General features: G+C 45.4%; 1 protein-coding gene across 1 annotated transcript in view; it reads left to right on the plus strand.

The window, feature by feature from the left end:
- LOC116991870 (adhesion G protein-coupled receptor E1-like) overlaps positions 1–25,823 on the plus strand; it is a 131,151-nt gene that overhangs the window by 80,939 nt on the left and 24,389 nt on the right. Inside the window, exon 9 of the mRNA XM_033050846.1 lies at positions 767–856. Within this exon, the coding sequence (XP_032906737.1) occupies positions 767–856 (90 nt within the window). The remainder of the gene's footprint in view (positions 1–766; positions 857–25,823) is intronic.

A 25,823-nucleotide genomic window follows, 5' to 3' on the forward strand; every position in this document is an offset into this window, starting at 1 on the left:
CCCGGCTAACCTGGATTTCACTCAGCTCCGCCATCTCATTTGACCCCCGGTCCCCTGCTATTTCCGGCAGATTATTTATGTCTTCCTTATTGAAGACAGAACCAAAGTAGTTATTCAATTGGTCTGCCATGTCTTTGTTCCCCATGATCAATTCACCTGCTTCTAACTGCAAGGGACCTACATTTGTCTTAACTAATCTTTTTCTCTTCACATATCTATAAAAACGTTTGCAGTCAGTTTTTATGTTCCCTGCCAGTTTTCTTTCATAATCTATTTTCCCTTTCCTAATTAAGCCCTTTGTCCTCCTCTGCTGGACTCTGAATTTCTCCACTAATTTATCACTAATGCATCCACTATTTCTGGGGCTACTTCCTTAAGTACTCTGGGATGCAGCCTATCTGGCCCTGGGGGTTTATCGGCCTTTAATCCATTCAGAGTTCCAGGGTCTGGCAGATATTAACAACCACTGGGCCACCAAAACTGAGTTCAGTTGTAGAACTGAGAACGGTGTCAGGTGCGGGGTGGAGACTGGAGCAGGAGCTTCCTGTGTGGTGTTGCTGACAAATCCACTCACTGCAGATAAAGCTGGAGTAACCCTTTGTCCTGGTGCTGATCTCTTGCCTTCTGCTTTGGCAATGAGAGTGAGGTAGCCAGAAGCCTGCAGCTCGGGGCCTGGATTGTGAACTCCATGGACAGCCCTGGTGTAATGGCCACTGGCAATGGTGTGGACAGGATTGTAAACACTCCATGTCACCTTGTCTTTCAGGTGAGGGATGAGTATGACAACTTCTTCCACCATTTCTACCGATTGAAGAAAGACTCAAAGTACTCTGAGTTTTCAACTTCTTCTACTCGGGTATGGTTACGATTGGTCTAGTGCCGTGTCTGTCATGGGGGAGTGATTGTAGTCATGTACAGTGTGATGTGACTGGATAGCACAGAAACAACGTTTCTCACTACATCTCTGTACATGTGACTATAATAACCATATTACCATATAACAATTACAGCACAGAAACAGGCCATCTCGGCCCTTCAAGTCCGTGCCGAACACTTATTTTCCCCTAGTTCCATCCACCTGCACTCAGACCATAACCCTCCATTCCTTTTCCTTCCAGATACCTATCCAGTTTATTTTTCAATTATAAAATCGAACCTGCCTCCACCACTTCCACTGGAAGCTCATTCCACACAGCTACCACTCTCTGAGTAAAGAAGTTCCCCCTAATGTTACCCCTAAACTTCCATCCCTTAATTCTGAAGTCATGTCCTCTTGTTTGAAACTTCCCTACTCTCAATGGGAAATCTTATCCACATCAACTCTGTCTATTCCTCTCATCATTTTAAAGACATCTATCAATCCCCCCTTTACCTTCTGCGCTTCAAAGAATAAAGACCTAACTTGTTCAATCTTTCTCTGTAACTTAGTTGCTGAAACCCAGGCAACATTCTAGTAAATCTCCTCTGTACTCTCTCTGTTTTGTTGACACCCTTCCTCTAATTAGGCGACCAAAATAGTAAGATTAAATGAGAACTTACCAGGTTGAAGTTTGATCTTTATTTTATGAGGAGTTACGATGAGGGACTACGTGAGGAAGAACCCCACTCGTGCGCATGCGCGTCAATCTTCAAAGCAGCGGTGTGAAATCACAGAATAACAGTGACTGAAGTATCATAGTAAGATGAGAGAAGACTAGAACTACCAGATAACCTTTATGAGGGTTGGGAGCAGAGGGCACGTAGTCCCTCATCGTAACTCCTCATAAAATATAGATCAAACTTCAAACTGATAAGTTCTCGTTTAATCTTACTATTTTACTTCGGAGTCACCTGAGTCCTGACCCTCTCCATAATTATATTGAAACTAATGGTATTGTGATCACTGGACCCTAAGCGCTCCCCAACGCATACCTCCGCTACCTGACCTATCTCATTTCCTAACAGGGGGTCCAGTACTGCCCCTTCTCTAGTAGGTACCTCTATGTATTGCTGCAAAAAAACTATTCTGCACACATTTTACAAACTCCAAACCATCCAACCCTTTTACAGAATGTATTCCCGGTCTATGTGTGGAAAATTGAAATTTTCCTCAATCACTATCTTGTGCGAACTACTAATATCTGCTTTCTCCTTAGATATTTGCTCTTCCAATTCTCACTCCCCATTAGGCGGTCTATAATACACCCCTATAAGTGTTGCTACACCTTTCCCATTTCTCAGTTCTACCCAAACAGCCTCCCTAGACGAGCCCTCTAATCTATCCTGCCAAAGCACTGCTGTAATATCTTTCCTGACAAGCAATGCAACACCTCCACCCCTTGCCCCTCCAATTCTATCACATCTGAAGCAACGAAATATTGGAATATATAGTTTCCAATCACAGCCATCCTGCAACCATATTTCACTGATCCCCACAACATCATACTTCCAGGTGTCAATCCAGGCTCTAAGCTCATCCACCTTTCTTACAATCCTCCTTGCATTAAAATATACACATTTAAGAAACCCCCCCCCCCCCCCCCCACCTCTTATTCTCTGTTTATTATCTTTTTCTTCTTTATCCTCTACATTTTGGGCCCGAGTACTTCCCTTCTTTGCCTCCTGCCTCACACATTGCCTACTAGCTTTCTCTATTTGAGTCCCTGCCCCCAACCGTTCTAGTTGGTTGAACTAGTACCAGGACATGTACCCATTAAGTGACCTGTTTTCACTTGTATCTTACTTAAATGGGATGTTTTTAGCAGTATCCACTTCGATGGAACCTGAATCTTCCAGAATCAATCTTATTTTTATTTTGTTTGTAAATTTTATTTTATCAGAAGTAAGTACAATAATGTGGTACCATAGATATCTAATATATATTGACATGTTACATTTTATATACAACTTCTTATTTTTTTTTTAGTAGTAAAAGAAAGAAAAGAAAGAGAATAGTAGATAAATAGAGAAGTGCGTGATACCAAAAAGTGAGAAGAAGGAATGGAGAAAAGAGAGAAAATAGAGAGAAAAAGAAGAGATAGAAAACAGGAGATTGAAGGAGAAATAGCTATTTATTATTCTTGACCACCCTTCACCCGATCCTGAAACAGTTAATTTCTACGGTTATGTTGCACCATATGCTTGTAAGAAGTTGATAAATGGAGACCAAATAATTGAGTCGCTCCCCTCAACCATTCTAGTTGGACTGGTACCAGGACTTGTACCCATTAAGTGGCCTGTTTTCACCTGTATCTCCTACTTAAATGGGCTGTTTTTAGCTGTATCCACTTCGATGGAACCCGAATCTTCCAGAATCAATCTTGATTGACAGAATTGAAAGATGCAGCAGATAACAGGCCCTTCGGCCCACCAATTTCACACTGACCATCAACCACGCGTTCATACTATATTCTATGTTATCCCATTTGCGCATCCTACATGCTAAGTGCAAATTGACAGCGGCCAATTAACCAACAAGTCTTTGGGTAGGGGAGAAATGTGGAGTAACCGGAGGCAACACATGCAGTCACAGGAAGAACATCCAAATTGCACACCGACACCACCCGAGGTCAGGATCGAACCCGGGTCTCTGGCACTGAGGCAGCGGCTCTACTCGCTGCATTGCTGTGCCTCCCTGGTCATTGTTTTTTCTTTTACCAGGGATCTGACACCCACAATGCCACATTGTCCTGTGGCTGTTGGAGTAAGGGGCTCACTCCATCCGCACACCACCCTACAATTATACACAAGTCAGCACTCACCCAATTCTCAATGAACCTGACCAATGCTCCACCCATTGGCCCGGTCATTGCCCACATGGCCTAGATCAGGTTACATTTTCGTGCTACACAGCATCACCAGCCATTCCCCACACATTAGCCCATACACTGCCTCCCACACACACACACACACACACACACATACATTTGGATATATATCCACCCACTCAGTGTCACACATGCTGTCACACACACTCCCCACACTCGCTCACCCACCCCCCCCCCCCCCTCCGCAAACTGTAAACATGTCCCCAAATATGCATCCTCCAACTCAGCCACTCACTGCACCCACACATCAAGACACTCGCTCTCCTCACCCTTTGCCCCCATCTATCCCCTCAGACAGCCCCAGGTGCAGTGATGGTCTGTGTTGGCTCTCGTGGTGTTGCCTGCTGTGCCATGGTGTGGGTTGGCAGGGCTGATGTGCTGATGTCCTGCTCGTGAGAACATTAGTTCTCTGCTGCCTCAGCCAAAGCCAGCAGTTGCTCTGGCTCCGACAAGCTGCCACGTGGTTAGTTTCTGATCTCGATGTCTTGTCTGCTTCCTTACAGGACCCGAGAAGCGTTCATGAGACAGTAATGTGATTGAAAGCACGAGAGCCCTGCAGAGCTTGCTACAGCTGCTTCTAAAGCAAGAGACACAAAGCACAAGAGCAACAGCGCACATACTCTCTGCTTGGGACTGTAACTCGCCTCTCCACTGTGACTGCCCCATTGCTGTTGCCACCCTCTCCCCATTCTTACCTCCATCGCTCTGTTTCAATCTGCTACAAACTTCAGTAGAAAGAGGCGAGAAGTTGCAGCTGCTTCAGCTCTCTGCTTCTATTGAGCATGTACATAGCAGGAGTTCATAGCTTCTACATTGTTGAACAGACTGTCCAATAATAAGCACGGTAGCATCTAGCCTGGATTCTGGGGAACGGAAGAGTTGCCTTTCACTTCAAGCACCTTCCTGGGCAGATGGGATGATGTCCGTCTGGCTTTAAGGTTGTTTGATTTGGTGATCCTCTAATTGTTGGCTATTGGACAGTGGTTGGCAAGGTGACAAACCAGGATTCAGCCATCGGAAGGCGAGCACGGGCAGCACAGGTCAATGAGTGCTCGTGAGTTTGGAAGGAGTTTGCTTGGGGTCCAACATGGGCAGGGTGGATGTCTAGCAGGTTTAGAGTTTAGTTAGTGTTGAGTTTGTAAGCTGACAGAGGGTGTGTCCCAGACTGGCTTTTGCCTGCTGTTGGGTTGGTGACACAATATGATGACAAGAGTGCATGTGAGCTACAAAGCCGTTCCCCATCGCCGCCCATCATTATTTGGGGCTTTTCAAGAGCCAACAAAAAGCAGGTTGTAAATGCCACTGACAACCACATCTCCTGATTGGTTTGGGACATGTGAGGCACAGATGAGCTTCTCTCTCTAGCCAGTGTCAGGGGTGAAAGGCCGAAGGGTAAGAAAGCCTGAACTGGACACACCATTCACCAGGTGAGATGCCAGAGTCTGGCTCAGGCCGCTGCTCAGCCCTGAGTCAGGCCCAGTGCAAGTTCCTCAGCAGAGAATCAGCACGAGGCAGCCTTCACACGGGACCCCATCTCCTCCCAGTTCCCTTCAGCCCCTCGGCACCAACTAATAGCCACCACCATTGAGTGATACCCACTACCATCTCACCACCACATTATCTGGGTGGAGTGGTTCATGGATGGACCTCCCATTGTCACCCTCTCAAAGACAGTGTGGCACGGAACACTCAACCCTGCCTTTGCCTGAGGCTGATGAATGAAAATGCAGCCAGTGCTGATCATGGCTGTGGATCCCAGTGCCCCGGGTTTGCCCTGTAACTGCCGCAGGTGAGACAAAGGATGTTTCACCGGCTCATACGGAGGAAGCAGGAAGGGCAAGCTGGTTACACCTTGTTACTGTGTACTGATATGTAGAAATACAAACTTTTTAAATATGCCAGGCCTTCATTTAATAAAAGTTTCATCCTGATCTGTGTGTCTTGTTAATATGTTCACATTCCTCATATTAATAATTATTTCTCATAACTTGTAAGAAGGTGTGGTCTAAATGTGAAATATTCAAAGTGATACTGAGCAAGGGCGGTTTAGACCAAATGTGCCTTTGAAATCCATGGTTACAGGAAGGCAGGAGAATGGGGATGAAAGAGAAAAATTGACCAATCATGATTGAATGACAGAGTAGAGTTGATGGGTTGAATGGCCTAATTCTTCTCCAATGTCTTATGGTCTTATGCCCTGGGAAACAAGAAGTCATTCCTAAAACCCAGGACTGAGATTCCTTCCTGCACTTGGCCACATGCATCAATTACTCAGAACTTGCTAGGACATTTGTGGTTGGTGAACACTGTCTACACCACCGTCTACAGACTGCCGACTGTCTACACCAATGTACACCTGTCTACACAGTTAGTGCCCACTGCCTTGCTAGTGAGGGGGTGCAGTGTAGGTTCACTAAGTTAATTCCCAGGATGGTGGGACTGTCACATGCTGAGAGAATGAAGCAGCTGGGCTTGTATACTCTGGAGTTTAGAAGGATGAGAGCGGATCTTCTTGAAACATATAAGATTTTTAAGGGTTTGGACACGCTAGAGGCAGGAAACATGTTCCCGATGTAGGGGGAGTCTGGATAATTTCAAGAAAGAGCTGGATAGGGCTCTTAAAGATAGCGGAGCCAGGGGATATGGGGAGAAGGCAGGAACAGGGTACTAATTGGGGATGATCAGCCATGAACACATTGAATGTCGGTGCTGGCTCGAAGGGCCAAATGGCCTACTCTTGCACCTATTTTCTATGTTTCCATGTTTCTATGTTTCATTAGAGCTTATAGCCTCCGATGCAAGCAACGTACTGGTGAAATATTCTGCATCCTTTCTAAAGCCTCCACATCCTACCTACAGTGTGTCAACCAGAATGCACAATATACTCCAAATATGCCCAAATACAGTAAATCCTGAATAGACACAAAATTCTAGAGTAACTCAGCGAGAGAGGCTGTATCTCTGCATCTCTGGAGAGAAGGAATGCAAGACATGTTGGGTCAAGACCCTTCTTCAGACCAAGTGAGGGGAGAGGGAGTCTAGAGATATGGAAGGGTAAGGTGTGACAATGACAGATCAAACAGACAATGATAAAGAAGTAGAATGGTTCATTGTTAGCTGAGGGAAAGTTAGCATGGAGGCATACAATCAGTAAAACTAATCAGGAGGACAGTGAGACTAGTGGGAGAACTATTGTGCGGGAGGGATGGAGAGAGAGGGAAAGCAAGGTTGGAGAAATCAAGATTCATACTGCTGGTATCCGTTATTGCCGTATGTCCACTATAACCAAGTAAGGTAATATCATTGTATAAATAGTAGAAACAAACAAATGCAGATGTTGGTTAATACACAATGGACAAAAAGTGCTGGAGTAACTCAGCAAGTCGGGCAGCTTCTCTGGAAAACATGGATAGGCAACGTTTCTGGTCGACATCCTTCTTCAGACTCTTGGTCTGGAACAGGAGCTGGAATCCAGGTGAGTTGATGGCCCTGGCCTGTGGCAGCCAGGGGTGAAGTGAGGAGAATCCAGAGCACAGATAAGGATTGGCCATGGCGGTGGTTTCGGTGCCAAGAGCAGTAGGCACGGCATGGGAATGATGTGTGTGGTGGAGATGGTGGTGGTGGCTGCTGTGGTGGCAAGTGTGGCAGGGTGAGGCAGGGACCGCGTGCCCAGGGGCTGCTAGCCATGGCAATGGTAGGTGTGGCCGGAGCGGTGGTGGTGGTAGCGTTGCAAGCAGCAGGAGAGGCGCTGGAAGCCAGGGGTGGCCGGCGCTGTGGACGGTGAAGAAGGCGTGGGTGAATGGCACTGCGGGCAGCCAGGGCGGCAACATGAGCTGGGGGTGGCTAACACTGCGAATGGCATGTGGTGTTTGGATGCATGATCTTGCATTGAGCTTCTAGAATGTACCAACCAGCCCACAATTGTCTGGATTAAACTCCATCTGGAAATTCTCAGTCCAAATTTCCAGCTGAACTATATAACCATATAACCATATAACAATTACAGCACGGAAACAGGTCATCTCGGCCCTTCTAGTCCATGCCGAACACTTAGTCTCCCCTAGTCCCATCTACCTGCACTCAGATCATAACTCTCCATTCCTTTCCCGTCCATATACCCATCCAATTTATTTTTAAATGATAAATTGAACCTGCCTCCACCATTTCCACTGGAAGCTCATTCCACACAGCTGCCACACTCTGAGTAAAGAAGTTCCCCCTCATGTTACCCCTAAACGTTTCTCCCTCAATTCTCAAATCATGCCCTATTGTTGGAATCTTCCCTACTCTCAATGGAAAAAGCTTATCCACGTCAACTCTGTCTATCCCTCTCATCATTTAAAGACCTCTATCAAGTCCCCCCTTAACCTTCTGCGCTCCAAAGAATAAAGACCTAACTTGTTCAACCTTCCCGATTAACTTAGTTGCTGAAACCCAGGCAACATTCTAGTAAATCTCCTCTGTACGCTCGCTATTTTGTTGACATCTTTCCTATAATTTGGCGACCAAAATTGTACACCATACTCCAGAATTGGCCTCACCAATGCCTTGTACAATTTTAACATTACATCCCAACTTCTATACTCAATGCTCTGATTATAAAGGCCAGCACACCAAAAGCTTTCTTTACTACCTATCTACATGAGATTCCACCTTCAGGGAACTATGCACAGTTATTCCTAGATCCCTCTGTTCAACTGCATTCCTCAATTCACTACCATTTACCATGTACGTCCTATTTTGATTTGTCCTGCCAAGATGTAGCTATATTTAAGAGGGAGTTAGCTATATTTAAGAGGGAGTTAGATGTGGCCCTTGTGGCTAAAGGGATCAGGGGGTATGGAGAGAAGGCAGGTACAGGATACTGAGTTGGATGATCAGCCATGACCATATTGAATGGTGGTGCAGGTTCGAAGGGCCTACTCCAGCACCTGTTTTCTATGTTTCTATGTAGCACCTCACACTTATCAGCATTAAACTCCATCTGCCATCTTTCAGCCCACTCTTCCAAATGGCCTAAATCTCTCTGTAGACTTTGAAAATCCACTTAATTATCCACAACACCACCTATCTTAGTATCATCTGCATACTTACTAATCCAATTTACCACACCATCATCCAGATCATTTATGTATATGACAAACAACAGTGGACCCAACACAGATCCCTGAGGCCAGGGCCGGCCTTAAGCCGATTTGACTGATTGCTCCCAATTGGGCCCCACGCCTAATGGGGGCCCCGCACTAATGTTCCGTATTTTGTACAGAAATACGAATTCTCTTTGTTAAATAAAGTTTTTTTTTTAATTCGCCATCCGGATTTATTTTTTTAAACGAACATGTATAACAACCGCTGCACGGCCATCAGACACAAACGATTTGTTAACTCGTACTGTTAGCACTTCTTAACAGCAAGTAGTTAACAAGTTGTTATACAAGGTCATCAATCTGCATCCATCCACATTCCTCAGTAAATGTTATTGTGTTTTGAATAAATATTAATGACGCCGTGTTCCTTTGAATAAAATTTACGCGGCGTCAATAAATACTTGTTTAAAACACAATTACATTTACTGAGGAATGTAGATCGATGACACATTGAGAATTTCTTTAAACTCACCATCATGAGTGAGGGTCCCGGACCGCGAGAAGGGGCTTCTTCCTGGTGTGCAGGTTAGTCATTCACCTACCGACCCACGTTGTGTCTCTCTGTGTTTTGCTCTCTCCCTCCCTCTCTCTCTCTCGCGGTCTCTCTTTCCATCTCGTCTCTCTCTAGCTCTCCCACTCCCTCTCTCTCACCCTGTCGCCTCGGCATTCCCGGAATCATTGACGTTTAACGATAGACAAAAATGCTGGAGAAACCCAGTGGGTGAGGCAGCCGCCTTGCCCGCTGAGTTCCTCCAGCACTCTGTGTTTTTTGTTTGGCTCTGAAGTTGAAGGTGGCTCAGTGGGACGAGCAGCGGCTCTGGGGAGAGGGTTGCATTTCTGGTCGAGACCCTTCTTCAGACTGAACTGAACTCTCGTCGGTGAGAGTACTTGTGATTGTCTGAAGAAGGGTCTTCTCTCCAGAGTCGCAGCGCTGCCTGTCATGCTGAGTTACTCCAGCTTTATGTCTATCTTCAATTTCAGAGAAATACAATTTCTCACGGGGGGCTTATAACGTCTCTAAACCCCTCTGAGACCCTCTGAACACCTCTAAACCCCCTCTATTCCCCCTATTCCCCTCACTTCTGAACACTTCTGAACCCATCTGAAGCCCTTTAAACATCTCTAAACTGTTTAAAACCCTCTAAACTAGGAGGCTACAAGGTGACTTGGATAGGCTGTGTGAGTGGGCAAATGCATGGCAGATGCAGTATAATGTGGATAAATGTGAGGTTACCCACTTTGGTGGCAAAAACAGGAAAGTAGACTATTATCTAAATGGTGGCCGATTAGAAAAAGGGGAGTTGCAACGAGACCTGGGTGTCATGGTACACCAGTCATTGAAAGTAGGCACGCAGGTGCAGCAGGCAGTGAAGAAAGCGAATGGTATGTTAGCATTCATAGCAAAATAATTTGAGTATAGGAGCAGGGAGGTTCTACTGCAGTTGTACAGGGTCTTGGTGAGACCACACCTGGGGTATTGCGTACAGTTTTGGGCTCCTGATCTGAGGAAGGACATTCTTGCTATAGAGGGAGTGCAGAGAAGGTTCACCAGACTGATTCCTGGGGTGTCAGGACTTTCATATGAAGAAAGACTGGATAGACTCGGCTTGTACTCGCTAGAATTTAGAAGATTGAGGGGGGGATCTTATAAAAAAACATACAAAATTCTTAAGGGGTTGGACAGGCTAGATGCAGGAAGTTTGTTCCCGATGTTGGGGAAGTCCAGAACAAGGGGTCACAGTTTAAGGATAAATGGGAAATCTTTTAGGACCGAGATGAGAAAAACATTTTTTACACAGAGAATGGTAAATCTCTGGAATTCTCTGCCACAGAATGTAGTTGAGGCCAGTTCGTTGGCTATATTTCAGAGGGAGTTAGATGTGGCCCTTGTGGTTAGAGGGATGAGGGGGTATGGAGAGAAAGCAGGTACAGGATACAGAGTTGGATGATCAGCCATGATCATATTAAATGGCTGTGCAAGCTCGAAGGGCCGAATGGCCTACTCCTGCACCTTGTTTCTATGGGCAAGAGTGACCATAATATGGTTGAGTTCTTCATTAGGATGGAGAGTGACAGTGTTAATTCAGAAACAAGGGTCCTGTACTTAAAGAAAGGTGACTTTGAGGGTATGAGACGTGAATTGGCCAAGATAGACTGGCAAAGTATTCTTAAAGGGTTGATGGTGGATATGCAATGGAAGGCATTTAAAGACTGCATGGATGAACTACAACAAGTGTTCTTCCCAGTTTGGCAAAAGAATAAATCAGGGAAGATAGTGCATCCGTGGATAACAAGGGAAATCAGGGATAGTATCAAAACAAAAGATGAAGCGTACAAATTAGCCAGAACAAGCAGCCTACCAGAGGACTGGGAGAAATTCAGAGTCCAGCAGAGGAGGACAAAAGACTTAATTAGGAAAGGGAAAATAGATTATGAAAGAAAACTGGCAGGGAACATAAAAACTGACTGCAAAAGTTTTTATAAATATGTGAAGAGGAAAAGATTAGTTAAAACAAATGTAGGTCCCTTGCAGGCAGAAACAGGCAAATTGATCATGGGGAACAAGGACATGGCAGACCAAGTGAATAACTACTTTGGTTCTGTCTTCACTAAGGAAGACATAAATAATCTGCCGGAAATAGCAAGGGACCAGGGGTTAAATGAGATGGAGGAACTGAGTGAAATCCAGGTTAGCCGGGAAGTGGTGTTAGGTAAATTGAATGGATTAAAGGCCGATGGATCCCCAGGGCCAGATAGGCTGCATCCCAGAGTACTTAAGGAAGTAGCCCCAGAAATAGTGGATGCATTAGTGATAATTATTCAAAACTCTTTAAATTCTGTAGAAGTTCCTGAGGATTGGAGGGTAGCTAATGTAACCCCACTTTTAAAAAAAGGAGGGAGAGAGAAAAGGGGAATTACAGGGGATATGGGGAGAAGGCAGGAACAGGGTACTGATTGGGGATGATCAGCCATGATCATATTGAATGGCGGTGCAGGCTAGAAGGGCCGAATGGCCTACTCCTGCACCTATTTTCTATGTTTCTATGTTTCTATGACTGCGTCCAACTGCTGTCTGGTTCGTTGATCGGTTTGCTAGATATTAACTGTATTGGGAGAGAAAAATGCTCACGGCAGACCAAACGTGTAAAACAGAAATAGGTCAGATACTGAGCTTTACACAGTGAGAAATCATGTGAAATAATGACTGAATTTAATTTTAAATGAATGTACCTGCATGTTATACTGTTTAGTTTGGAGATACAACCAGGTAGTTTACTGAGTTCGCACCGACCAGCGATTTTTGTTTTCCTGTTTAATAATTACATTTAGCGACCAATCAATCGCTGTCTCTAAGGGGGTTGCATCCAATCACCAACCAGCTTGCCTTAAAATTCCTGTCCAATCAACAAATAGGTCTCTTCCCGTCCAATCAGCCGCTGTCTCCAAGGCCATTGTGTCCAATCACATAATGCAGTTTAATGGTAATTAGCTGCTACGGTAAAGGCTGGAAGCCAGCGGAGCTACTGACAGTCAAACGAGAGCAGGAGAGATTCACACAGTGTATAATCCATAGCACCTAGTGTACAATTTCATAATATATACTAAATAACTGGGCTGACAGACCTTGGCTGGGAATCTGGGGTTCACCAAAATTGTTCCCAATTGGGCCCCGCACCCCCTAAGGCCGGCCCTGCCTGAGGCACCCCACTAGTCACCAGCCTCCAACATGACATACAGCCATCCACTATTACTCTCTGGCATCTCCCATTCAACCACTGTTGAATCCATTTTGCTAATCCACCATTAATACCCAACAATTGAACAAATATCCTGCTGCTTTCATTAGCAACCTTCCTCACTCTCCACAATTCCAATTTTCTTGTCATCTGTAAACTTATTATTCAGCTCCCTTACATTTTCATCAAAATCATTGGACAAAGCACTGCTACTTACAGATCAGCACTGCTCACAGACGTCCAGTCAGAGAAACACATCCCCAAGTCCCTCTGTCGTCTGTGACCCAGCCAATATGGATCAAATCTCCATGAATTCCATGTGATTTAATCTTCTAAACCCACCTATCATGAAGAACATTGTCAAATGATTTACTAACTACATCTATGCAGACTACATCCATTACCCAACACTCATCACTTAATGTTTAAGAAGGAACTGCAGATGCTGGAAAATCGAAGGTACACAAAAATGCTGGAGAAACTTAGCGGGTGCAGCAACATCTATGGAGCGAAGGAGATAGGCTCACAAAAATGCTGGAGAAACTCAGCTGAAGAGAAACAAATGCTGCTGCACACGCTGAGTTTCTCCACCATTTTTGTGTACACTCATCACTTAATGTCGTCACCTCGATAAACTCAATCAAATTTGTAAGTTAGGACCTGCCCCACATAGAGCCACTCTGAATATTGCTAATAAATCCATGATTTCCCAAATGCAAATACCAAATCCTGTCCTTAAAAATCTTCTTCAATCTTACACCACTGGCTTGTGGCGCCTCTCCTGCTGTTAGCAACGCAACCACCACCACCGCTCCGGCAACACCTACCATCGCCATGGCTAGCAGCCCTTGGGCTGTTCCCACGCGGTCCCTGCCTTTGCCACAGCCGGCACCCTGGCCGCGCCTGCCACCACAGCAGGCGTCTTACTTGCCTATAGTTTCCCAGATTATCCAGGCCAAGGCCTCGAGTATCTCCTCCCTTGCCTCTACTAGTATCCTTGGATAGATACTATCATACTCCATGGCCTTGACTTCCTTAATGTTGTCCAAAACACACAATAGCTGCTCTTCCTTAATATGGACATGCCCGAGAATATTAAACACTCACTAATCTCACCATCACCTATGCCTTTCTCCTTGCTCAATTCCGATGAGCAAGGATGGGTGGGGGGTGGGACACACAAATTATCGACTCAAACTGAACCGTTTTTGCCCTACAGACGCTGCTCTCTGCGCTGAGTTCCTCCAGAAGTTTGTTTGTCGCTCCAGATTACAGCATCTGCAGCCTCGTGTGTCTCCTCCAGGGTTAACGTCCGGTGCATTGATAGGTCTGGGAACTGACCAGATCTGAATTTCATGTCCTCCTCAGTGGGGCGTGCCTCTGTACAGCTGCTGAAGTTCTGTCGGACGATGTGAGTCGTACAAAAGCCTGAACGAGGTCATTATTGTGCAGTCACTGTTCGATCTTTCTGAGAGCAGGATGCGAGCCGTGTACAGCTGCCTTCTATTGGGTATGTGAAGTGATATTTATCTCCGTGTAACACGCCGTCTCACCATGTTTATACAGTTAAACGTATATTTTTCTGTAAGAATTACTCATGGTCTTCTCAGCTTTACGATTTCCTTCCTTCATATACATAGAAAAGGATCCCTTCTCTTACCTCTTAAATAATGTTCACACCGGATAATTAGACTTGTGGCTAACACAAAGTGCTGGATCGAGTAGCATCTGTGGAGGGAATGAACGGGTCGGGACCTTCCTTTACATTTTTAATTGACTCTCCCAACGTGTCGAGGTTGTTATTCCAAGTCTCTTTCCCTGTCACCACCACCTTATCGATATCTCTCCATCTATCGTTGATTTAATCTTTATTCATCGTGGTGACTTTTCCTCTCTCTCTCTGCCCCATCTCAGGGTAACTCCGTTTCTGCACATTCCATTTTCCGCACTCTCTCCCGAGCGAGTGAATGTTTTCACGAGCTTCCGGAGCAGACCTGTACATTGAAAACTATCGTGGTTTAACTCGCACAGTGGTGCGAGTCTCCAAGAAGCCCACAGCTTGCTGGCAGTTGTAGCGGTCAGCGCACCGTGAAATTGTTCTCTCTGCAATGTTGCAATACAGAAAGTGATCGCCTTGATCTGTGGAAGCTCATTCGTGAATACAAGACAATTGTAGACTCAATAGTACGTGGGGAAAAGCTGGTACATGAAGCTGTCTTAAAAATATTAGTTTGAAAAGGTGCGCGCTGCTCGAAGACCATTAGTGAAGGCGTGAGTGAGTCCCACATGTTCCGCTGCTGTGTCGCCGCAATGTCGCCTCTGCTTTCGCCGAAGATAAACACAAAAAGCTGGAGTTTGCGGGCCAGACAGCATCTATGGAGAGAAGGAATGGGGGATGTTTCGGGTCGAGACCCTTCTTCAGACTGTCAGGGGCTTGCTTTCGCAGACTCTGACTGATCATTATGGCTGTATAAAACAACGAGAGGCATAGATAGGGTAGACAATCAGAACCTTTTCCCCAGGGTGGAAATGCCAAAGCCGAGAGGGCATCGTTTTAAGATCTGATCTCCCGGTTGCTAAACACTTTAATTATCCTTCCCATTCCCACACAGACCTTTCTGTCCAAGGTCTCCTCCGTTGTCAGGGTGATGCTAAACGCAAATCCCATATTTCGCTTGAGCAGCTTACAGCCCAGTGGTATGAATATTGATTTATCTAACTTCAAGTAACCCTGACATTGCCTTTCTTTCTATCCTTCCCCCACCCAAGTCATAACAGCTTTCCGTTTTTTACCCAACAAACACCTAACAATGGCCTGTATTATTGTTAGTTTTTTGCATATATTTAATTCATACCTTTATCTCTACATCATAGTCTATATCTCTCATTCCCCTTATCCCTAACCAAACTGAAGAAGGGTCTCGACCCGAAACGTCACCCAATCCTTCTCTCCGGAAATGCTGCCTGTCCCACTGAGTTGCTCCAGCTTTTTGTGTAGATAGCTTTAAGGTGAGCGGGCAATAGTTTATAGAGAAGTTTAAAGAAGATGCGCGGGACAAGTTGTTTAACAGTGTGTTGGGTGTCTGGAACGTTGCTGCCAGGACTGGTGCTGGAGGCAGATACAATTGTGGTGTATAAGAGGGTTTAGATAGGCTCATGGTTATGCAGGGAATACAGGAATATGCATCGTGCAGACATGCTCTATGTTCTATGACCATGGGAAGCGGCTTCAGCAGGTTTGATCCCAATTGATGAAAATGTCTATAGATTTAATAATTTACAGATTATTGCATTTGAATTATTATGTTGAGTTTTGAAAACACTGCTATAGCAAAGATAAGTTGAGTTTACTCCAGGTATTCCTGTTTCCTCCCACATTCCAAAGACTTGTTAATTAGCCTCTGTAAATTGTCGCGAGTGTGTAAGGTGGATGAGAAAATGGGATAATATAGAACTAATGTGAAAGGGTGATTGATTGATGATCAGCATGACTCAATAGGCCACAGGACCTGTTTCCATACTGTATCTGTAAACTCAACTAAACTTGCAAAAGAATGTTATAGTAATGGTGAGAGTGCAGTAAAGGTTAACCAGGATGTTGTGCAAGAAAGGTCCCGACCCAAAATGTTGTCTCTCTATTTCCCTCCACGGAGAATGCCTGAGTCAGTCTTTTTCCACAAGGCTGTTGAATATACAACTTAAGCTTTTGATTTAAGATGAGAGGGGAGAAATTACAATGTTTAAATCGGTTTGGACAAGTGCTTGGAAAGGAAAGATGTAAGGGAATACCGGCTTCATCCAGGTAATTGGGATCAGCATAGATCGGCATCATGATCAGTGTGATCGTGGGGGACAGGGGTGGCAAGAGGGTCCTGTTCTCTGCTGGTTCCCAATACTTTGCTCTGCGGTTTGACTATACTTTTTTTTCTATTATTACAAGAGAATCGATCTTTCAAATTCATGAATTTCCCAGTTCTTACGAAATCAGCACCCGTTTCCACCCTGTATCTCTAAATAAACATTCTTACCATGTCTGTTATCATGCTTACCAGATTCTCTCTGCCTAAGTGATGATGTGCTGATAATCGCCCAACTCCAACTAATCTCAGCTCTGTGGCTTACACTCGGTGCAGAGACCATGCCCAGCCAATGTGCCTTCCTTAAATTCAATCGAAAATAATTCTCTGCGAGAGGCCTGTGTGATTTTACAAGGGTCCATTTGTGAAAAGTGCCAATGTAAAGATGTTAACAGTGTCTGAATCCAGAAGGCCAGAGTTCCATGAAGAACCAGCCATGATGTCTACTTAACGCACTCGGAACTGACCGGCCCTTCTGTGGGTCTTGCTCATTGACTTTAGTATCCCTACAGGTCATCACGTACATGGTTACTAAAACTGTCAAATACAGAAGTCAAAGTGCTGGAGCAACTCAATGAGTCAGGCAGCATCTGTGGAGGGATTGGACAGATGACATTTTAGGTCGTGACCTTTCAAACTGATGGAGTAGTGGGGAGAAAGTTGGAAAAGATGGATAGGCGTGGGGCCTGGCAAGTGATGTGGATATATGTGGGGGTGGGGTGATTGGCAGATGAATGCAGTAAATGAAAGAGATGAAAAGGAGACGAAAAGCCTGTCAGATAAGATGGGAACAGGAGTGAATTGTGTGGGGGGAGGAGACGGCGGTGGAAAGATGGAATGAAATGCGGGGGGGGGGGGGGGGGGGAGAGTTGGGGGGGGGAATTGGTCTGCCAACAGTCCTGAAACACAAGATACATGAAACATGAAATTAAAGTGACGAGTGGAAAGTCCAGGATAGATGATGCGCAAATATTGGGATGGGGTGGGTGGGGGGGGGGGGGGGGGGGGTGGTTGGAGTCAGTCTACCCCATGACAGAAGGGCGAGGAGTTGTACAGTTTGATAGCCACAGGGAAGAAGGATCTCCTGTGGCATTCTGTGCTGCATCTTGGTGGAACCAATCGGTTGCTGAAGGCACTCCTCAGGATGACCAGTGTGCCATGGAGGGGGTGAGCTGTATTGTCCAAGATGCTCTGCAGTTTGAGGAGCGTCCTCCCCTCCAAGACAACCTCCAATGAATCTAACTCCACTGCCAGGATGGAGCTAGCCTTCCTGATGAGCTTGATAATTCTGTTTGCATCCAAAGCCTTTGCCCTGCTACACCAGCACACGGCAGCGTAGAAGATGGCACTGACCACCACAGATTGGTAGAACACTTGCAACATCTTACTGCAGATGTTGAAGGAGTGGGGCCTCATCAGTAAGTACAGATGGCTGTGACCCTTTTTATACAGTGCCTCAGCGTTCCTGGACCAGTCCAGTTTACTATCCAGGAACACTCCAAGGTACTTGTACTCCTAGATAAAATGCACATCCACACCCATGATGGAGACAGGGGCAGGGGTGTTCCTCTCCTCCTAAAGTCCACCACTAACTCCTTAGTCTTGTCGGTGTTGAGCTGCAGGTGATGCCGCCCACACCACTCAACAAAGTCGTTGACTACACCTCTGTATTCAGCTTCCCTTCCCTCACTGATGTAGCCCACAATTGCAGAGACATCTGAAAACTTCAGCAGGTGGCAGGAGTCTGAATTGTATCTGGAGTCCGAGGTGTAGATGGTGAACAAGAAGGGACAGAGGACCTATCCAGGTGAGCATAGGAATGATGGACCAGGTGGATGATGGCGACCTCCACCCCTACCTTTGTTTGTTAAGTGAACTGCAGGGGGTTAAGGTAGGGTTTAACCAGGGGTCGCAGGTGACTGAGGACCAGCCTCTCCAGGGACTTCATGATGAGTGAGGTCAGCACCACTGGTCTGTGGTCATTGGAGGAGCTGGGACACGTCCTCTTTTATACAGGGTCCGGGCAGTACGTCTTCCACATCACATGAACCCTCTCCAGGCTCAGGCTCAGGTTGACGATATGCTGGAGATGTGAGACCAGCTTCATTTTCTTGATGAAACACATGTTGGTGGCTGTGATGTAATAAATGATCAGTTGAGTGAGGTGGCTGCTGGCATTGGCCAGGCTGAGCCCAGTGGCCAGGACCCAGGGATGATTGTGAGGAATCAGGGGCAGTGGGGTAAAGAGTAAAATGTTGCTGCAACAGGATTCCCTCCATAACCGACAGAGACTGATGTCGGGTTTCAGTCTGATGTCAGTCTGAAGAAGGGTTTCGGCCCGAAACGTTGCCTATTTCCTTCGCTCCATAGATGCTGCTGCACCCGCTGAGTTTCTCCAGCTTTTTTGTGTACCTTCGATTTTCCAGCATCTGCAGTTCCTTCTTGAACACAGAGACTGATGTCAGTATGATTTTGGATGCAGACTCTGATTTAATCTCCATGACATTCAAATATCACAGTGCAAGTCACTCCATCTCCACCACAGCCCTTCAGAGTTCCAGAGGCTGGCCAAGCTCGATCAGCTGACTGCCCCAGCGACTCAATGCCAAATCCAAATGTACAAAAACATTTAATTTAGTCCCAAGACTCCAGTTTGAAAATCACCATTGCAGGAAGCTGCTTGCTGCCAATCACTGGCCGGTCCAAATATTATCCATGAGGGCAACCTTGCGTATACAGTGACCTAAACCGATGGAGTTTGATGCTTGACCCCCCGCTCCAGTTGAGACCATTTCTCCAGCAAACTGAGAGCCAGGAACCCATTTGTGGAAAAGACGGCTTTCAAGCATTCTCTGCCGGTCACCTCTTCCCCTTCCTCACCCCTCCTCGCATTTGTGACCCCCCTCACTTCCCCTCTCTCCCACTGAACACCCACCCCCTCTCCATACCCTCCTCTCAACACCAACTTCCTCACCTTCCCCCTCTTCCTCCTCCAACACCAATCCCCTCCTCTCCCCATACCCCTCTCTACACCAGCCTTCTCTGTCCTCTCATGCTCCTCCCCCTCTCTCAACAAACCCATTCTCTCCTCCCCCTTACCTACCTCCTCTCAACACCAACCTTCTCCGCTTTCCCACTCAACCCCATCCTTTCCCTCCCTCCCTTCCCGGTGCCCCAGAGGTCACAGCTCCAGTTCCCCTATTTACACCCTTCCCCCGCCTCCACTGCTGCTTCAGCTTGTGTGAATCTGCTTTCCTTCAGCTACTTTCCACAGCTTGTTTGTTCTCACTTCTGTTAACCCTTTCCCACCCACCTTGACCTTTCTTGCTTTCTCCACACTACTACACACGGTCCGAAGAAGGGACCCAGCCCGAAATGTTGTCTGTCCATTCTCATCAAAGGTGCTTCCTGACCCACTGAGTTCCTCCAGCATTTTATGTTTTGTATAAACTTAAGAGTGTTTAATTGTCAAGTGGAACGGATGTGAACCGGAACAATGAAATTCTTACTTGCTGCATCTTTACAGACACATTAGATGTGGCATCAACATTGTACATTGACTTATCAATACATTGAGTTATTCTCAATATTTATAACCACGGTGGCACAGTGGCGCAGCGGTAGAGTTGCTGCCACACAGCACCGGTGACGCGGGTTCGATCCTGACTATGGGTGCTGTCTGTACAGACTTTGTACATTCTCCCCGTGACCTCGTGGGTTTTCTCTGAGATCTTTGGTTTCCTCCCACATTCCAAACACGTACAAGGTTGTAGGTTATTTGGCTTGGTACAAGTGTAAATTGTCCCTAGTGTGTGTAGGATAGTTTTAATATGCGGGGTTCGCTGGTCAGTGCGGACTCGGTGGGCCGACGGGCCTGTTTCCAAGCTGTATCTCAAAGCTAAACAAAACTATACCACAGTGAAGAATCGGGCATAGAAGGGGAGGTAGTAGAAATCCCCTAGCAAGTGCAGCAAAAACATAGAACATACAGGTTATCAGAAATTACAACAGGATCTCAATCAGTTGAACAAGTGGGCTGAGGTTAATGGAGTTTAATGCAGATAAGTCTGAGGCAAGTTAAACCAGGGCAGGGCCTTCACAGTGAATGGCAGAGCCCTGGGAGTGTTGCAGAACAGAATGATATGGAGTGCAGGGACCTATATCCTTATCAGTGGCATCACACAAGATACAAGATACATTTATTTGTCACATGTTGGCACAGTGAAATGTGATTACCATACAGCCATACAGTAGAAATAAAGAACACAACACACGATAGAATTCAACATAAAAACATCCCCACGCAGCATAATCAAAGTTTCCCACTGTGAGGGAAGGCACCAAAGTCAGTCACACATAATGTGTGACCACACGTGGGTTAAGAAGGCTTTCAGTATATTGACGTTCATCGGTCAGGATATTGAATATAGAAGTTGGGATGTTGTACATGATGTTGGTGAGATTGCATTTGGAGTATTGTGTTCCGTTTTGTTCACTTTGTTATATGATGGATGTTTATAAGATGAAAAGAGTGCCGTGAAAATTTACATCAATGTTGCCAGGACCTGAGAGCCTGAGCTATAGGGAGAGGGTGGGCAGGCTAGGATTTCTTACTTGGAGCGCAGGAGGCTGAGGGGTGCTGTTACACAGGTGCATACAATCTTGTGGGGAATAGATTGGGTGAAGGCACAGGTTTTTTACCCAGAGTATCTCTCCTTGCAGCTAAGACCTTCTAATGCAGGCAGAATTCTGGTAGAAAGTGTTTGAGACTCTCTAGTGGTGAGCAGCATATCTACTCAGGCTCTGTGGCCACGAGCCCTTCTCCACTTCCGAGTACTTGCGCAGGTTAGAGGGCACCGTTGTTACTTGTGCTTTGGCTGTCTATGGTGACAGGCTTCAATTACTGTTTAGTTTAGTTTAGTTCAGAGTTGCAACGCGGAAACAGAGCCTTCGTCCAACTGAGTCCGAGCCAATGCACAATCACCTGTACACTAGTTCCATCCTAGTCACGAGGAGCAATTTAAAGAGCCCAATTAACATACAAACCTGGACATCTTTGGAATGTAGGAGAAACCCGGAGCACCCGGTGAAATCCTATGTGGTCACAGGGAGAACATACAAACTCTGTACAGACAGCACCCATAGGCAGAATTGAACCTGGTTCTCTGGCACTGTAAGGCAGCAACTCTAACTCTGCGTCACTTTGTCATGTGTGAGGTACATCAGAACCAGCAACTGCCTTCACATTGCCACCACATTCTGTCCTGGCCAGTACATCACCTCATTTGCAATAGGATTTATTTTACTTATGTTGAACTTACAAGTTCTGCCAACTAGTTGTCTGAAACTCTGTGTAACCTTGGTTTGTAGCTGACATTTTGAATGTGAATATGGCAATTATGGCAATGTGCCAAACATGACTTTTTTATGATTCATACAAGGAAGGATTTGCTTGGATCTTAACATACGATTGGCAAGAGGAGCAAAGTTTAAAGAAGACATGTGTGGCAAGTTTTTTGTGTAAAACAAAAGTGAGAGTAGTGGATATCTGGAACATACTATTAGGGGTGGTAGTGGAGGCAGGTACAAGACTCGCATTTTAGAGGCTTTTAGATAGGCACATGCATGTGGAGGGATATGAATCACATGCAGATAGATGAGGTTAGTTTCCAATGCCCAACTCCTTCTCTGCTACATTACTGATCGTATCAGAGCAGCCATGCAAAACTTGTCGATTTCATTAACTTGACCACTACCTTCCACCCTGGCCTCAAATGCATTTTATCCATCTCTGACACCCCTCTCCACTTTCTTAATCAGTGTCTGCTTCACAAGGGGTTGACTATTGACTGGCCTCTAACACAAACCCACTGACACCCACGGTTATATCGATTACACTTCCTTCCACCCTGCCATCCCCTACTCTCAATTTCTGCATATCCACCGCATCTGCTCCAAAGAGGATTACAGATCCTCTCCATTTGCCTAGGTGAATGCAACCCCTAGATCTCTTACCAATCCGGAAACCACAAACCTGTCAGACACTGACCAAGTCCAACAATGTAGGATCGATATTCCTCAACTTGACATTTGATGGTATAACTATTATTGTCTTCTCTGCACCTTTTCCAGGCAATTGGCATCTTTCTAAATAACAGGGTGGCCAAAATTAAACATAGTACTACAATATGTCTAGGGCCTCTTCCATTACAAGAGTGAGGCCACATGCATACTGGAGGAACAGCACTGCATATTTGTCACTGCTAAGTTACTCCATCACTTTGTGTTTTTTTTTTAGATTAGTGGTCGTTACAGAAACAATGACTCCTTCTAATAGATATATGGACAGCTATTTCGCTATGGTGGGTTTAAGGTTAAAGTGGGGCATCTGGTAAAGCTGCTCCCTCACAGCACCAGAAAGTTTGTGTGCGTTTCCTGCAGGTGCTTTGGTGTCCACCCACATCCCAAAGATGTGTGGATTTGTAGGTTAATTGCTTTAAATTGTCACTAATATGTAGCGAGTGGATGAGAAACTGGTAAAACATAGAACATGTGTGAGCGGGTGATTGATGAAAGTCATGGGTTGGGTTGGCCAAAGGGCCTGTTTCCATGCTGTATCACTAAACTAAATGTGTTTGGCCCAAGTGCAGGCAAATGAAAATAACCTAGTCTGCAAACTTGGTCGGATGCACATGATGGGCCAAAGGGCTTGTTTCCATGCACAATAGGTAATCACGTCATATGCCACAGAAACACTCCCTTCGGCCCAACTTGCCCATGCCGATCAAGATGCCCCAGCTACACTAGTCCCACCTCCCTGCATTTGGTCCGTATCCCACTAAACTCTTCCTATCCATGTAACTGTCTAAATATCTTTTCAATGGTGTTATATTAACTGTTTCAACAACCTCTTTTGGCTGGTCATTCCATACACACCATTCTTAGTGTGCAAAAGTGTGCCCCTCAGGTTGCTATGAAATCTTTCCCCTCTCATTTTAAACCTATGTCAATGAAGCTATGAAACAATGAGGAACTCTAATTCTTCATTCCCCTACTCTTGGTAAAAGTGTACATTCACCCAATCTATTCCCTTCATGACTTTACACACCCCTACAAGATCATCCCACAGGTCAAGGAATAAAATTCTAGCCTGCCCAACCTCTCCCTATTGCTCAGGTCCGTGAATCATGGCAACGTCTTAATCTCCTTAAAAACATTTTTAAAAAATTAAATATAAACGGTCTAATTACCCAAAAGAACCAACATGATCTTCTCAATGTCGGGAGATAAGGCTTTTGTTCTACACGGAAATTAGTTTTGAAATCTCCTGCATTAAACCCGGTCCTGCTCTCATTCAATTCTGGTCTCCATCTGATACCTTTGCTTGATAGTGTTACAGGGATATTTTCAGAAATTAAAGGCCAACCACTACCATGACAAGCACAATTTCTCAGAGAACTTAACCAACTGTGTCCTCAAACTCCACGCAAATTACCGATCTCATCTCTGGTGCCACAAATTCCTAACTAACCCTCAATCACAGGTAAGCTTCCCCATCTTCATTCTATCAACTGTGCTTTTGAAGACATTTTTTTAATCTCCCCTCAACGAGCTTTGCAATACAACTTCTATATCCACAAAACAATTCCCCATCCTTTGCACCCAGTCTCTCCACACTCACCTAGACCTTGAATTCCTCTGTAAAAACAATAGAAGTCAGTCATAGGTGACCATCTGTATAATGAGAAACATCCTCGTACAACTCTGATCTAAGTCTGCTTTAAAGAGCCTTACTGAGACATTCAGTTACTGCTGCGATTGTGAATCAGAGCAGAAGGCACCGCATTATTTTTAATCATCACCCAGAGGGTGGTGGCTCCAAATGAGCTGCAAGAGGAGGTAGTTGTGGCAGATACAATAACAGGAACACTTGGACAGGAATATGGATAGGAAAGGTTTAAAGTGATATTGGCCAAACATGGGTGAATGGGATTAGCTTGAATGAAGTATCGTGGTCGACATGGATGAATTGAACTGAAGTGCTCGTTTCTCTGCTCTATGACTCTATGACTGGTTGCACCAAACAACTGAATTGGTGCCGGGCTATTGGAGAGGCAGCTTTATGTCAGCCATGTCAGTGTGAACCAAGTCCAGGCAGATGAAGGAAAGCACACAACATTCACTTCCAAAGCAAACCTGGATTAGTGGCAGAGAGGAAGCATCATTGTTCATCTCAGTCTATTCATCCCCAATGTAATGTTGAGCAGTTATTTACATCTCAAGAACCTAAATTATATTGTTGATGGTTTAAACGTTCCTCAAATCCAATCAGCATGAGGAGCTTTGAGAATGGGTGAGGAAGTCGGATTTTGGAAGTTCACTCTGGAATTCAGCTCCCGGATTCCTGTTTTGACCAAGACTGTGATGAGATCTGGAGTAAGTGATAGTTGATTGAAAGATACAGCATGGAAACAGGCCCTTTGGCCCACCGAGTCCACACTGATCATCTGTTCACACTGGTTCTATGTTATTACACTTTCACATTCACTCTCTACACATTAAGGGTCAATTTACTGAGGCCAATTAACCTACAAACCTGCACGTCATTGGGATAATGAAGGAAACCTACACAGTAATATGAAGAACAAGCAAACTCCACACAGGCGGCACCTGACGTCATTGTGACACAGCAACACTACCAACTGCACCATTTTGCTGCCCTCAGGTAAAGACTTCACAAAACCCAAACTGGAAGCTCGGATTTCTTCCCGCATCCCAAAGATGTATGGATTTGTAAGTTAATGGCCCTCTGTACATTACCCTGAGTGATTGGTGAATGATAGAATCTGGGGGGAGTTGGTGAGAATATGGGGAGAATTAAAATAAAAGGGATTAATATGTCTATGTCTAATATTGGATTAGTGTTTGATGGTTAGTGGACTCCTGTTATTTTGTCCTGCACAGAACCACATGTATCTACAATGCTCCCAGTGAGGTGTCATTGCTAACGTACTGGTTACATGGCAGCAAGTTTGTCCAAGAGACGTGGTGGGAGCTCTCAATGCACGAGGGAGCTTCACCATCTGAGCCTCCAGCTGATGGAGTATACTGCCACCTGGTGGGTAGAGTTTAGATTGTTATCACACGTACATGATAAAGGAAATAACGTTTAGTGCATGATAAAGTCCGATTAACGATAATCAGATGGTCTACAATGAGACAAATAGTATCTCAGGACCGCTCACCAGTTCTAACCATTTTAGTTTCTTGATAACA

This window comes from Amblyraja radiata, chromosome 35 (assembly GCF_010909765.2).
Source record: "Amblyraja radiata isolate CabotCenter1 chromosome 35, sAmbRad1.1.pri, whole genome shotgun sequence".
Taxonomy (NCBI): Eukaryota; Metazoa; Chordata; class Chondrichthyes; order Rajiformes; family Rajidae; genus Amblyraja; species Amblyraja radiata.